This window comes from Amblyomma americanum, chromosome 5, assembly GCF_052857255.1.
Source record: "Amblyomma americanum isolate KBUSLIRL-KWMA chromosome 5, ASM5285725v1, whole genome shotgun sequence".
Classification (NCBI taxonomy): Eukaryota; Metazoa; Arthropoda; class Arachnida; order Ixodida; family Ixodidae; genus Amblyomma; species Amblyomma americanum.
In genome coordinates, this window is record NC_135501.1 from 65592949 (window position 1) to 65608612 (window position 15664).

The 15664-nt window shown below is 46.8% G+C and overlaps 1 protein-coding gene across 1 annotated transcript; it reads right to left on the reverse strand.

The window, feature by feature from the left end:
* Nucleotides 1-6210: 6210 nt before the first annotated feature.
* On the reverse strand, nt 6211-11779 carry LOC144133936 ((3R)-3-hydroxyacyl-CoA dehydrogenase-like). Its single transcript, XM_077666984.1, has 3 exons — nt 11629-11779; nt 8606-8799; nt 6211-6324 (listed from the first exon to the last, which is right to left on the reverse strand). Exons 1-3 carry the CDS (start codon nt 11777-11779, stop codon nt 6211-6213), a joined length of 459 nt encoding a protein of 152 aa, XP_077523110.1.
* Nucleotides 11780-15664: the final 3885 nt, after the last annotated feature.

Genomic DNA, 15664 nt, shown 5'->3' on the forward strand with positions numbered 1-15664 from the left:
GTTTGCTCCAATCAGTCGCACCGCGTCACACACCCTTTCAGCAAGTCGTCATGGACCTTCCGGGTACCTTCCCTGTATCATCGTCCGGCAGTAGGCGGATAGTTGTGGCTACAGACTATCTGACATGCTGTGCGGAAACCAAGGTGATGCCGCGTGGCACATCGTCTGAAATCACGCAGATCTTCACGCGCCACACTGTTTTACGACACGGCGCCCCGTCCTACGTAATCGCCGATCGAGGAACGGCTTTCACAGCGCAGCTCATGCACGATGTACTCAAATTGAGTCACACGAGTCATCGCAAGACTACTGCCTTCCATCTGCAGTCAAATGGGCTCACCAAGCGACTACAAAACCATAGCGGATATGCTAGCAATGTACGTAGACCTCCAGCATAAGACTTGGGAAGAAATCCTCCCGGCGCTGAAGCCGACGACAATTCGGCACCTGGCTGCAGTGGGACTCTCACCGGACAATCCGGATTGCTATATTGCCTGAACACAGTGTCCATATCGACGTTCGCTTCTTGATTTCATCAAATCAGCCCACCTTTTTTCATATATTTAAGCAACTTACTCATCTCTCACTTCACAGTTTTTATGCCCTGAGGCAATAAACATCGCTCCCCCCAAAAAAATCCTCCCGTAAGTGACTTTCATGTACAAAACGGCCGTACAAGAATCAGCGCACTTTGCTTCATTTCGCCTCGTGTGAGTGCACACAATCCTGAATGACATGTTTAAGGGCACTACCGACGGCCGGGCGCTCGCGCCACACGTCAAATAATTTGTAGAAAATGCGGAGACAGCCCGCCAACTCACCCGCATGTACATCAGGCGGCCACTGTGTACAGATGCACGCCGCTAAAACCAGCGACACCAAAACGTCGAGAACCAACCCGAAAGATAGGTATGGGTGCGGATCCCTCTCTGACGCCCAGGCTTGTCGGAGAAACTGCTATGCCGCTACTTTGGCCCCTGCAGAGGGCTGCGACGCGTCGCGGATGTGACTTATGAAGTGCTGCCCGAAATTTTTGTGCAGACTGCGCGCCGTCGACTGCAGCCTGAAGTAATGCGCCTACTCGGTATGAAGCCCTATTTCACGCACTGACAGCACTTCCGGAGTTTGTTGTTTTTTGTAGCACGGAGCCACTTTTCCGCCTATCATGTTGCCCCTTCGTTTGTTGGGTTGCTCGTAGCATCCTAATTGTTTTCAGTTTTTTTTCGGGAGAGGGAGTAATGCCCCCTGGCATCCCCAGGTAGCACCAAAAGACGAGGTAAAGGTTTTGCAGGCGCACCTTGAAGGCTTTTCTTGGAGTGCTACCGGTTAACGCTGACTCAGACTTTGGTTTAGTGACAATATGTTCTGCAGTCTCGACCGAGCCGTAGTTGTCACAAAGAGCACTGCTCCTTTGATCGAAACGGTATCGCAAGCCGTTTGAAAATGCAGCGTACAGGCGAAGTCAGTGATAGTGTTTCGAGATAGCGAGGATGTCTGGGTGGGAGCCTTGATATGGGAAGTGGGTCTACTGAGTAAAGAAATTGGCAGTGATGTGCCGGCAAGCTCGAGAGCCGGTACCTTTCTTCGGAAGCAAATCTTTTAGCCATTTGTGCCGTATCACATTTCGTGAAGAAACTCTGAATGTACGTATATCGGATGTTGGTGGCCTTTACGGGCGCTTCATCCGCTTTTTCATTGGCCAGAATACCACAGCGTGCTGGTATCCACTGAAATGTTATGTAGTGTCCCGTGACAATAGCCAAGTGATGTAGATACCCGATGTCAAGGAAAATCGGCTGATTTTTGGTGTTCTTCAGCAGGTTTTACGGGATCTGTAGAGATACTTTGAAGTCGTTTAAGATAACCCATCGTCCTGGGGTTCAGCACAGGATATTGGAAACACCTTTTTTAATGGCATCCAGCGCAGCTGTCGTAGATGATGCCTTCCGTTGCAGCCGGTAAGAAAGGACATGGCTTATTGAGGTCACATAAAGGCAACAGGAAGAGGTTTCTTGAGTAGTTAAATCGTCTGTGAAAATGTGGGTAGGCTGCGTATCCTCCTCGGTGAAGTAGGCTAGAGTAGCTTCCAGAAGCGCTGCCTTTGGCATGCGGCTTTTTTCATTCACACCTCGAATGAACTTCTTCATCCTCACGAGTAAGAGCGTCGAGGGGGTAAATGACCGAGTTCGTAGTTTCTGTGGCTGTTTAATAGTGGAGAGGAGGAGCTGCGCAGCTTCGCCAAGGCATGAGTTGCAGTGAGTTAGGTGGACACAGTGTAGGAAGTGCTTCTTTCCTTGGATGACGTGGCGGAGGAGGGTAAGCATAGTTTCCTGGGCGGCAATCATATCTATCGGGAGACTCCACCTTTACCCACCCCTAGCGTCACCATTTACCAATCGACCCAACGGCGTCCACCTCGAGCCTCCAGTGTGCGGTCAGTCCGGTCACACTTCCCCGGTGACCGGGCTGTACCTGCGCCGCCGTGTGCGTCGGCGCCGACAAGTACCGTCGCACCGGAACCCATAATCAGACGCTGGGGTTCATTTTGTCATCTCCACGTTGTAAGTGCCTCGTAGTATACGTGTGTGTGTGTTAGAGCGCAAGCAGGCAAGGTATACTGAACGCTGTCGTAGTCGCTCAAAAAACAGCGACGTGATGCTGAATGCGGCCTGTTTATCGCCCAGAGCTTCTTAACGAACCTGGGCCCATTAACTACATCACACGGTGTTTTCTTTATGCTCTTTTGAGTATGTAAATCGCAATATGTTACCTCTAATGAGTGTACACTTACTATTTTCCGCCTTGTTCATAAACTAGACTGCGATGTACTGTTTAAATTACCGGCCTATTTATGTTACCAGTGTTGTGTGTAACGTTTTTCGCCAACTTTAGGAACCATAACGAAGAAACCTCTCCCCTAAATATCAAGCATAATAGGTTTTGTAGTCAGTTTTACTGTACAGCACAGTTGGCTGAATCGGCAATATTTAGCGAGAATTTGAGTGAGGGACTCTGTGCTGAATATCTGTTTCTGGATTTTAAAATGCGGGTTAATGTGGTTCCTGTCTCTTTACCGATGAAAAAATTAGAAATGCAAGGAAAAGTTTTCGTTAATGTAAAAAGTGCCACAAAGTCTACGTGTTCTCTGCGCGTCACGAAGATGGGTCGCAGTGCCACTCTTGTTTCTCATCTACATGAATGACATCGCGTCCAGTATTTCACCGCAAGTCGTAACAGGATACCTGTACTTAGGGCTGGTAGTAAACAAAGATCCCTATCACGAGAGTGAAATAAATAGAAGGATAAGAGCGAGTTGGAACGCAATTCGCAGTTACTCTGAATTCATGAATGAAAGTTTTCCAATAGTCGCTTTGGGACGCTAAACCCCAATAAGCCATAAACCAAAAGTTTGCCGATAGAAAAAGAACAGTACATAGCAGCTGTGTCTTACCGGTATTAACCGAGGAGCCAGAAAAGTGGAGGATAACCACAAGGATTGAAATTAAACTGAGGTCAATGAACGAGTTAAGGAACGCAATATGAAAGATGTAACGTTGAGAGACCGGAAGAAAGCGGCGTGGGTCAGTGAAGTGACACGGGTTAATGACATCGTGGTCAAAATTAACAATAAATACATTTGGGCAGGGCATGTAATGAGAAGGAAAGATAACCGATGGTCACTAAGGGAAACAGACTTTGCTATAAGAGAAGGCAGGCGTAGCGGGAGGCGGCAGAAGGTTAGGTAGGTGTATGAGATTGAGGAGTTTGTGGGATTAAGGTGGCCGCGGCTGGCGCAATTCAGAGTTAATTCGAGAGACATGACAGATTCCTTTGTCCGCAGCGGGTGGACTCAGGCTAGTGATGATGAATGTGAGATCTGCACGCCGTGCAAGCTGCGTGAAGCCTGTTGCTCACTCTTGCTAAGCTTTCGAAGGATTTCACCGAGCTACATCGACTTCTCGACCCTGATACCGAGTTTGTTAGTGAATAAAATTGATCACGCCGAAGGTGTGGTTTTGGGAGAATTGACTTCATGCTTCTGGATTTGACTCCAGACTGCTGGGAATGCCGCCCAACGCAGGGCGCAGCGTTTATACGGTGGCTAGCGCCGGCAGCCAGTTCTTGTTCTTCAAAACTCTTGCTATTGGCAGCACACATGAAGGAGATAAAGGTGGCTTGTAGATCGTGGCGGTACACTGATTTAGAAAGTAGTAGAAAGCCTCGAAAGGAAGACATAAAACAAAAATCAGCTTCCACAAAATTTGTTTGGAAGCTGATTGGAAAACACGAGTTTAAGTGTCTTCGAAAACTTATATTTTTATTTGTTCTGCTCGTTTTATGATGCCAGCTTTCCCCGAGCAGCTATTCTTCGGTCTTTTGACATGTCACCAGGATGCTGCCAGGTGCAGTAGTTGTCCAAAGCTCGCTGACGACGACTTGCGCGGAGAGTGCTATGATGATCATGAAGGTACCCCGGAGAGAAATGTAGCAAAAATTGCGGATGGCCTAGATCTGTTAGGCTAGGATATAGATACGGAGAGCTGCAGTTCCGCACTGGTCGAGTCACGTGGTCGGTTATACAGCGAGCCTTTACATAAATCCTCCTCTTCAGGTTTTGTTGATGATGATGTTGTTGCCATTGCTTCATCCTGATTTTCTTGGGAAAGAACCATGCGAGCTGCTATGCGCCGCTTGTTACGCTCCGCCTCTTGGCGTCTCCCCTTGGCAATACGTTCTTCTCTTTGCTCAGGCATCTCCGCCGCACGTTTAGCCTTCTGATGTTGATTCTTTCTCTGCAAAGCGGCCAAGTTCCAGGTGACGACTTCTGGGTCTAAAGAATTGATCTTCTCCAGACGACACCGCCGCATAGTGGCGGCTGCAAACTCTGTTTCGTCACCCATACGAAGAGGTTGTGATACACCGAGTGGTATCATCTCAGCTTTTATACACACAGCCGCACATACGCAGTTTATGCACAGGACCCCACACACGGTCACGGCAGCGACCGAGCTCCGACGTCATGCGCCGCGCACCTGCTGCTGTTCTCTGGTTTCGCGCATGCGCATTGTCAGCCTCCCAGGCTAATGGCGAAAGGCTCGACTGGGTAACGCGGCGTAGCTCTAACTACAACAAAGGAGAAAAAGTTTGATTGTGATGATGACTACGTCATTGATTGGTATTGATATCTCATGTAAATGTGCTTTTATTGGGAGTATTTTGTATTGATGTCGCTTTTTGCAGCACAATGTTGATTACCTCAAACAAAAATTAATCAATATATGATACCTCCTCTACGGAAGCAAGAGTGGTAGAAAGATATTCTCCCGTTAAAAAAAACACCAGGGAAATTCTACTGCGCAAGAATTATAAAAATTAATAGGGAGATTTTTTTCAAGCTTCTCACTGCTCATTTCGGAAAAAAAATTGAATGTCAGATATAAAAATTAGCAAGAAGAACAAATTTTATTGGGAAATAATTCTAGCTCATTGTAGGGAGCATGGCGAGCTGATCACACTAAGAGTGTATATCCTACAAAACTGCCTCACAAATTAGCGAAAATTGATAGAAGGTACAAGGCCTACCCTGTCGCAAGCGTGACGCATTTTTAGCCAGCCAAGCAGTTCTATGCCGCCGCAGGAATGTTGCTCTCAAGATCTGTTGCTGAGCTGCTTCGATTTGCAGCACCTTTTTCCTGATAAAGGGCGCGAAATTCCTACAATTTTGCAGAGTAGCACCAAGCTATACTAGTCGTTAGAGAGCTGCAGTTTTGCTTTACTGAACCGCACTTTCTAGAGCTTGTGCTGCGGTGTTCCAAATGACCGGTGCTCCATGAAAGACGTAAATCGGAGGCTGTTGTATGACGGCAGCACCGTGTGCACATTACTAATCAATAAAGATAAGTCACATGTAAGCTCCTCCGCTGACGACCAGCGATGTACTTGCTATATAAGAACTGCATCTAGGTGAGCACAGGAACACGATGGCTTCGGCGATTTCTTTTGGCTGGGCTGTCATCTTAAGCGCTGTTCTGGATATCGCATTGGCATTGCGGTCTTTTCCCATGGCAGTGCAGCTGTCATTAGAGTGTCTGCCCGAGATGGTGCTACAACATTACATCGGATGCCATGAGCCACCAATTCTTTTGCCGCAGCCTTTGTCAAGGCCTCAACGCCGGCCTTTGCTGCGGAGTATGCGCCGCGGCCGAAATCTCACAGCTTGGCCGCGGTGCTAGATACGTTTACAATGACACCACTCTCTTCGGGCAGCGTTTTCTCGGAGCGGAGCATTTCCCGACTGGCTCCACGAGTCACCAAAAAGGCGCCCTGAAAAACAAATGAATAATACAAAGAAGGAAATATAAATTGAATTCTTATGCATTATGTACGAGAAGCATTTCATGCAAAAACAACAAATTCTGTAGATGCGCCGTCAAGGACTGACGTGAAGCATTGTGTCCTCTGTGTAACTGCTCTTCCATCTTTCTTACATTACAATACATTCAAAAGCACTGATTGAGAGGAAATGACTACCTGGGGCGCCGTATTACCGTATCACGTTGTTGGCAGCATGCACCTCAGATCAGCATTAGCTCATACAGAGGGCTAGCTGGAATAAACGGCCTGAGGGATCCTGAACTAAGCACTGCTCCTGGGAGACTAGATAAACCAAGGAGTTTTAAAAAATTTATTTTCTCGAATTCGAAATAAATGGTCGGCGAAGACGACCACTGATAGCGCATATCTAGATGATACTTGGCTCATGATATATAAGGCGGACTGCTGCATAGAGCAAGACAAAGCAAACGTCACATAAGGGTAAACGGAACGAGCGCTAACAACTGTTTATTGATAGAGAACGTGCATACATAAATGCTCGATTGTATCTGGTAGGATGCGCTGCTCTTCTTGTTTCACGCGCAGTGGCCTCTAGCTGACACATTGCTGATCGCCTTTTTGGAATAGAAAAGCTATGCAAATTCTGTGATCGAAAAAGGATTAGATTAAAATGGGACCATTGTAGAAGACAGAGCCTCTTAGGTTTCAGCAGAACTAGGATAATGATTTTTGAGCGCAGCATATGGTGCATGCAATTTCTGCAGCGTACGTGTTTAAGCAATTTCTGGTATTCCCACAGTGCCTCTAAAGACGACTCTTGTTTGAGTTTCCTAGAGACCGGCGCCGAAAACTACGCCGAATAGCACAGGAACCCATCTAAATCGCTTCGCATCAGTGTAAGCGACCACAATACAGTGGTGGATTTATGCACCCCGTTCTTTTCTCAGTACAAGCATTAAAAGGAGTATGCTGCAAATGGATGCATCGCTCGGAAACCGGTGTAGATAGAGCGAAGGCGATAAAAGGAGCAGCAGACGAGCGGATGTGGCTAGGGTTTAGGGTGTGAGATGGTAAGTCGTACAACGTTTGGATTGGGATGCAGTATCGGAACTAAAGGATATCTGTACTCTGGAGATACCTATGAGGCCTGAAAAAAGAAAGGTTAATCGAACTCAAGGCTTCATTAGTGGAGAAGACTCCTTCACCTGGATGAAAGACAGGGCTCTCTTTGCCTTACGTACCGCTGCATAAAACAAGACACATGATGATAACCTGTTTTTTCCCAGTAGAGCAAATTTTCGAACACGTCTAATCTCTTCGCTCAATGCCTCGCATGTGAAATTGTATGACATGAAAAGAAATCGTCGAACAGACCTTGGCGTCAATTCTTGGTCATGTGGTGCTGAAAACCTCACCCAAGCCTAATAACGTGCGCATCACACCTAAAACTGGCCTTATGCTTGAGTTTAAGCGTCAGCGTTCTTAGAATGTAGTTAAACCACAGCCATATTTGTTTCACTGGTTTTTCTTCCTTCAATGCACGCAGGCTGGTGGGATACAGCCGTTTAAGCGTCCCCCCAAAACAAGTGTAAATGAACAAAACGTATGCCGGTAAACTGTTCACTCTAGCAAGAAGCATGTACTGCAGTGTAGATTTACATAGCTGTGACACGGTCGCAATCAAATTTAAGCCGTATTCTGAAGCGCGAACCTCCGGATAAGTGTGGCACGATATAGCTCTAACTACATGCCAAAGTGCACCTGGAAAGATCTTAAGTCATATAAATATTTTAACCATATCCTGCCACAGTTAACTGTATACTAATGATAGCTATACGCTAATTCGCTTCTTGAATAGGCTAACAGATGATATCTGTCTGCTACTTCTTGGAGTAGCAGTTTACAGGATGTCTCGAAACCCCCTCCCCCTCTCAGCGTAACCAGTTAACGATTTGTTTTAAACATGCCACTGCAGGTTACTGGTGGCATCCTTACAGGCAAAAACGAGATGGACGTTGTTTAAACTTTGCTGGACTATTGCCTCCTTTCTCTCAATATATTTTTGCAACATAAACGCTGTTGGCTTAAAGGAATCCGTATTAGGATTGTAGGAAAAAATTTTCATCAACTATGGTCATTCTAAGCGCGCTGCAAAAACTTACACTTGCGTTTTGGCATTTTGCTCTACGTGTGGTAACCTGCCCTCCATACAAAATGCACACAATATTTAAAACTAATCTCGAAGAATTCCTTTCGATTGCCAGCTTACCTTCAAGTGTATCCTGATGAGTTCATCGAACATGTCGTCGATGCAGTTAACGATAGGCGAGTGGCCAGCTATCCCAGCGGAATTGACAACGATGCAGATAGTCTGCGGGAACATGGCGCGTATGGTGCGGAAAAGCTCGTCCACAGACGACGAATCACCTATGTCAACTTGAATCGCACAGTGTTTCCCGTCACCTGTGCAGATACAGCTCGTAGTCTGTGTATTCTACGCCAGAAAGTTGCAATCTGTATATGCGACTTCGATCCCACCGTAATAGATCAAACACAAGAAAAATACACTGTCCAAACTAGGAAGGCCCAGGCCAACTCTATTTCACACAAATCCGCTGTTACTGCGTAAGCAAAGTTCACATCTCATGACAACAACAAATGCTTATGCAATTGAGGCTATGCTGCTCGTGAGTGAACTGTAAATAAGAAGGAATCTGCTTACAAACTGGGCTTGCTAATGGTCCTTAAGAAAATCGATGCCGAGTATCACGTCGTGCGAAGATTGCTGTAGTACTACGAAGGTCGCCGGATATGTATGTCCTTAAACGGTCACTCGAGATGTGCATCGCCCTTATGGCGTAATGAGGTGGGCTCACGCGGTGAGAATTTGTGAACGTCCCAGGCGGTCGTGAGTTTCCTCAAATGCGCGGCGAATGTTCCATTCATCACCGAATAATCAGCGCCCGTATTGACTAGAGCGGTAACTTTCCGGCCGTCGATGGTCACTTCTAAGTCAGATGTTCAGGCTTTTGCAGTTTCACGTCGTCCTCGGCGTCGAGTCACGGCTTTGCTGCTTGTGTGAATCGTGGGTAGCGCGCGTAGACGAAGCTTTCTGGATGGCGACGTCGTTTTGAAGGCGGTTCGCGTCGTGGTCGAGGTTGTCATTGTGTGCGACATCGGTGTAGCAGATGCAGAGCCTTCATGCGACGTAGAGGGTGCAGCGTCTTCACGCAGCGTGGTCAGTGGAAGATCGTCATTTCGCCGGTGAGAAACCTCATCTCCAAAGGTTGCTTTCTTTAGTTTCGTCTGTAGGGGCTGGGGGACCATGCGCGAAAAGCCGCTGAGTAGCTGCGGCCCGGCTACGCAAACCGTGTGGTCGACGGCGACCTTCTCTGTCATGTCAGGCTCAGCGTGTGGAAACAGACGGCCCATTTCTTCGGCATACGCTAGGGTGGTCTAATCTGGCAGTTGGTTGTGCGTCTCGACCAGTAATTGGGGCTTTTTTTTGCGGTCAATGCTTTTAAATATTTTCAGAGTTCTTTCCTAAATTCCTTCTACATTCGCAGGGAAGCCTCGTGATTCTCGCACCAGGTTTTAGCTGGGCCATTCGGGGCGAAAAAATGTACCGTAGTTTTGCTTCGTCGTCCCATTGGTTCAATGTGGCCACATGCTCAAATTGGTCCAACCACTCATCGGCGTCTTCGCGAGGTAGACAAATGAATGCAGTGGCATCACGGGGCTGTCGAAAAACGAAGAGTGATGATGCAGCGTCGCCCTCCATCTTCGGTAGCTGTACAGGTTCACGGGGCAGCACGTATGCCAGCTGTCACATAGTGATGACGGCAGCCGAGGCAGTCAGGAAAGACAGCGAAAAGTTCTCCTAAATAAGAACTGGTTATTTGGCTGACCTGCACCTAGAATGACCGGAATGACTCGGCGGGTGAAGTAAAGAACAAGCGTGCTCGGCAGTCGTCGAATACAATGCCCGCCGCCTTCGGCCGTCCTAAATTTAAAGCTGATAGCAAACTTCCCAGATACCGCTTGCAAACTTACAACATTTCGAAACAATGTAGAATCGGCTCCGCCTGGATGCGATTGATCGAGATAAATCTGGTCGCGTCTTGCATCGCAAAGAAAGCGATAAAGCGGCGTCCCGGCAGCTTTGAAGAATGAACAAGTAAAAACTACGAAGAGTAGCGGCAATACGCCCTTCATCCAATCCTTGGTCGTCACCAGTCGTGTAAGTGGAGAAGGATAGTTCCGTAAGTTTGTGAATCGATTATCGTGCTCTTAACAACATAACTCGCAAGGGTGTATACTCCCTACCTCGCATTGACGATGCTCTTGACTGGCTACCAGGAGCCGAGTTTTTCTCCACCCTCGACCTGCGATCCGGTTACTGGCATCCCAATACATGAAGTTGTCAAAGACGAGACAACCTTCCCTTCCCCGGATGGGTCATCTGAGTTCAACGTTATGCCTTTTGGGTTGTGCAACTCTCCCGCTACGTTCGAGCGCATGACTGATACAGTTCTCTGGTGTCTCAAATGAAAAACTTGCACTTGTTACCTGTATGATATCATCATATCTTTGTAGACCTTATCTGAAAACCCTAAACGCGTGGATGTAGATTTAACCGCCCATGGAGGAGTTGTCCTTCAGCTCAAAGCTAAAAAATGTCGCTTTGCCTCCAAATCAATTAAAGTGATTGGCCACGTAGTCAGTAAAGATTGCATAAGGCCTGAACCCGATAAAATTGCGGCTGATTTGCATTTCCCACGTCCATGTAACCCCAATGAGCTTTGCAGTTTTCTTGGAATGGCATCCTACATTCGACGCTCCATCCCCCGCTTCGCGTCTATCGCGTCACCTCTACACAAACTTGTGAGTTCTTGAACAAATTTCGTTGGACTTCTTTCTTTAATCTGTTTGCCAGATTCCTCAATTTGATTTAAGGCCACTTTATATAAGTCTGGATGAATTTTTCTTCTGTTTCCATCTGCACCAAAGCCTATTCAATCCGAACCATCCCATCAGAGGCAACAGTAATTGTGTGAAGCGTAACCATCTCCTTCTATAATGAAGATGATGATGATGATGTAATCAGGCATAATGATCCGCTGCCTGTCCTGCGCGTGACACTTTCAAGGCAGAATGAAAGACTTCATAGACGAAGCCTCTGATTTCTGTAGCATAAAATTACTCTTATAACTTAAGAAGGCCGTCACTTCAAGACTGATAGACGCAGTCAAATATGAAAATTGGTACACACATTCTGACATGCGTTCTCACCAGGAAGAGACTGCGCCACTTCTCTGGCTGCGTCAATGCGCCTGCTAGCGACCACGACTGTGGCACCCTGGGCGGCCATGGCGCGACAGACGGCCTCACCGATGCCGCTGCTGCCACCAGTCACTAAGGCCAACCTTCCACGCAAAGACATTTCTTACCACTGCCTCGTTCCTCGAGTTGTGCTTTCGAAGCGCCGCCCGGGCGCTGATCTCTTCGTGTGTAGACAATGAGGGCTCACAGGCTGCAATATGCTGCATCGGTTGTGGATCCGCCTCGGACATAAACTCACTCACTGAGCACGCGCGCCAGCTCACTTCCTGTGCGAATGCACTCCAGCAAGGGAAGCTATTCCACGCGTGTGTATGTGACGACAAAAAAGCATGCACGGGAAGTATCGAATACACATATGTATTGAAGTATGTGTTGATATATTTTTTTATCTGTATTGGGTATCGCACGGCGAAAATGATCGTACCGGAGTATCGATATCGAAAGTATATTTATTGATTACCGTGAATTTTAATGACACTCCATGCCAAAAACTATCGAGAACAGAAAGGAGCCTCGTCTTTGTGGAATCCCTAGCACCCCAACTAGTTTATTTTTTTTTCTCGTTCCATGCAAAACCACGACGACGCCTTCTTCCGCGGCTTCCGTGTGGGGGGTTGTAATCTCACCCTTGAAGGCCGCGCGGACGGCATCGCCCTTTTTTTGCTCTTTGTTTGGTCTATTCCAATCTGGAGGCATCTACATTTGAAAGAAAGACAGTGCAGCTTAGCTTCTTTTGCCAGGAAGTTCCTGCGTGATGGATGAAAGTTGGCTTTAAAGAACAATGGCTTGCCGCCCTAACAAGAGGACATCAATAAACAATGCAACGCTGTTTATTCTTGCGAGTGTGTTTTTCAAAACTGCTGCTAAAACGCCACCGGAAAGCTGTCAGAAAAGAAATTTTATTGCTTTCATGACATGTAGGAGCCAACATAGACAAACAATCGCAGAAGCAATATTGTAATCGCACTGTTTCACTATCTTGTATAAAAAATCTAGGGCTCCACAGCACTTAGTTTTAAACAGTGCTTTCGTAGGCTTTTTCCTGCATAACATTGGACGTAAAGACGGCCACCGCCATGCGCAAGAAAAATTAGGTGCACGATTCGTACTTGCGGTTGTTCATAAGCACAGGTAGTGCAGTCCCTGGTAGCGTCGACATAGGCGATCGGTGGGCTGAGTGCTGAAATCACAACCTCAACTTGTGAATCCTAATCATACCAGAAAAATGCGACGTGAGGTGATACCCTTGCCCTCTGCTCATCATCATCATCAGCCCGACTATGTCCACTGCAGGGCTAAGGCCTCTCCTACGTCTCTCCAATTAGCTCTATAATCACGGAGATTAAATTATTAGTATAAAATTGCTTGGCAATAATTACGCTCCGCCATGGTTCTTTCAGCTCATTTCATTGATTTTTAAGGCTGTACGCCTTATTCAAAGCAAAACGAAAAGAAAAAAATTGTAGCTGCACAACACTGCCTTTACCCCTGTAAACAAAACCGCCTTATTTGAACTATCAGGCAATCAAGAAACACTAATTTGTTTCAACGCTTACATCACCAGGAGGTATCAAACTTTTAACTGTACAAAGAAGAGTGTAACAAACACCTTCGAAGAAAACGCTGACGCTCCTGCGGAAAAAATACTCCAAACCAAGCTTCTCTCTCCTTCGCGAAGTCAACTGCCGCAAGCCGAAATGAACTACCTAACTATTAGCTTTGTCGTAAGCGGTCTGCCTTCGCTATCGGTTTTTGTGGAGCAAGGCTTCATAGGACTCATCAATGTTAAGCCCTGTGCCCTCAACATAAAAAAAATTAGACAGGTTCACAAGGCAGCATTGTCTACCTTTTACTCGTAGGCTTCCGCCCAGGAAGCAGAGCGACTTCGCAACGCGCTTTCTGGCGGAGCATGGGTGAACAACAAGACAGAACGTTAAAGGACGTCCGCTTGAAGCTGTCTCCGGAAGGCTGCTTAGCGGCTACCGTTTGTGTATGATTGACACTTTAATGAAGCTTCAGGGGGTTAAGCTCACTAAGCCCTTTTTGCACTGGAAAAAAGCCGTTGAGAAAACGGGGTAACTGTTGAAGAACAATCTTTGAGTATTTTTTTTTCAGAGCGATCCCAACTCTCTCTTGGCTGTCACGTGCAGTGGCCTGCAGTAGGTTCGCGGGCCGCTACACGTTCGACGTAGTCGCAGGAATGCTTGGAAACATCATAAACACATTCCACATTTCTCAGAAAAATCATGAATCGCCAACATGCCCAGACTGCCACATTACTGATGCTTGATGGTGCACGTTGTGTATCGCGTGTACCTTGTGTCTTAGATAAAGGAAACAAGCTTTAAAAAGACGGGAATTTCCTAGCCTTACGAAACCAACTGAGGGCTGTTGAAAGTTGTGGGACCTAGCCTGCGGTTTTTTTTGGTCTGAAAAGTTATGTGCTTAGTAAAGGCAATTTTTTCGTTATTGGCCGCTACACATACACTACGTCGTATGTGTAGATGTCCGCGAACCTACTGCAGGCCACTGCACGTGACAGCCAAGAGAGAGTTGGGATCGCTCTGAAAAAAAAATACTCAAAGGTTGTTCTTCAAGGGTTACCCCGCGTTTTCTCAACGGCTTGTTTTCAGTGCAACAATGCCTTAGTCAGTGAGCTTAACCCCCATGAAGCTTCAGTCAAGTGTCAATCATATATCAGCGGTTGCCGCAAAGTAATCTTGCGCGGACAGCTTCAAGTGGACGTCCTTTAACGTTCTGTCCTGCTGTTCATCAATGCTCCCCCTAGAGTGCGTCGCGAAATCACTCCGCTTCCTGGGCGGAAGCCTAAAAGTAAGAGATACACAATGCTGCCTTGTGAACCTTTTCCCGGCAGAATAGAGGCGCTGTACCTGGTTCTTAAAGCTTGATTTTGCCAAGTCCACACAGCACTTGGCTAACGCCGCCTGAAGTGCGCTTGTTACTATCATTCTTTTTACTAGCTTAGATTCCGCGCTGTCAAATGGTAGCAATGTTGAGGGCAGAAGGCTTCACATTGATGAGTCGTATGAAGCCTGGCTCCTCAATCGCCGATAGCGAATGCAGACCACTTACGACAAAGCTAATAGTTGGCTAGTCCATTTCGGCTTGCGGCAGTAGACTTCGCGAAGGAGAGAAAAGCTTTGTTTGGAGTATTTTGTCGGCAGGAGCGTCAGCGTTCCTCTCCGAGATTCCTTTGTTACACTCTTCTATGTACGCTCCAAAATTTGATAGCGCCTAGGGACGTACATGCTGAAACAAAATATTGTTTCTTGATTGGATGATAGTTCGGAAGGTGACATTTTGTTTAAAGGGGTAAAGACACAGTGTTTGGGGCTACCATTTGTTTCTTGTTTTTGCTTTGAATAACGCGTAAAGCCTTATTAATCATGGAAATGAGCTCAAACAGCTATTGCGGAGCGTAATAATTGGCAAACAAATTTATACCACTAATTTCATCTCCGTGTTTGCAGACCTAATTGGAGAGACGTAGTAGAGGCCTTATCCCTGCAGTGGACATATGCTGATGATGATGGAACGTAGATGGCTAGGGTACAACCTCACGTCGCATTTTTCTGGTATGACTAGGATTCACAAGATGTAGTTGTGATTTCAGCACCCAGTCCACCGATCGCCGGTGTCGACGCTACCAGGAACTGCAACAGCAGTGCTTGTGAACAACCACAAGCACGAATCGGACACGGATTTGTCTTGCGCATGGCTGAGGCCGTCTTTAGGTCCAATGTTAAGCGCGAAAAAGCCAATGAAAGCACTGTTCAAAACTTAGTGCAGTGGAGACAAAGATTTTGTTATAAAACATGGTGAAACAGTGCGATTACAATATTGCTTCTGCGAGTGTTTGTCTATATATGTTGGCTCCTAACTGTCCTGAAAGCTATAAAATTTGATTCCTGACCGCTTTGCGGCGGCGTTTTAGCAGCAGTTTTGAAAAGCACACTCACAAGAA

Coding starts and splice junctions, on each gene's coding strand:
- LOC144133936 (XM_077666984.1), bottom strand. CDS start 11,779: ATGTCTTTGCGTGGAAGGTTGGCCTTAGTGACTGGTGGCAGCAGCGGC. Junction 8,800..11,628: donor AGTGGCGCAGTCTCTTCCTG/GTGAGAACGCAT, acceptor GTATCTGCACAG/GTGACGGGAAACACTGTGCG. Junction 6,325..8,605: donor TCATCAGGATACACTTGAAG/GTAAGCTGGCAA, acceptor TTTGTTTTTCAG/GGCGCCTTTTTGGTGACTCG.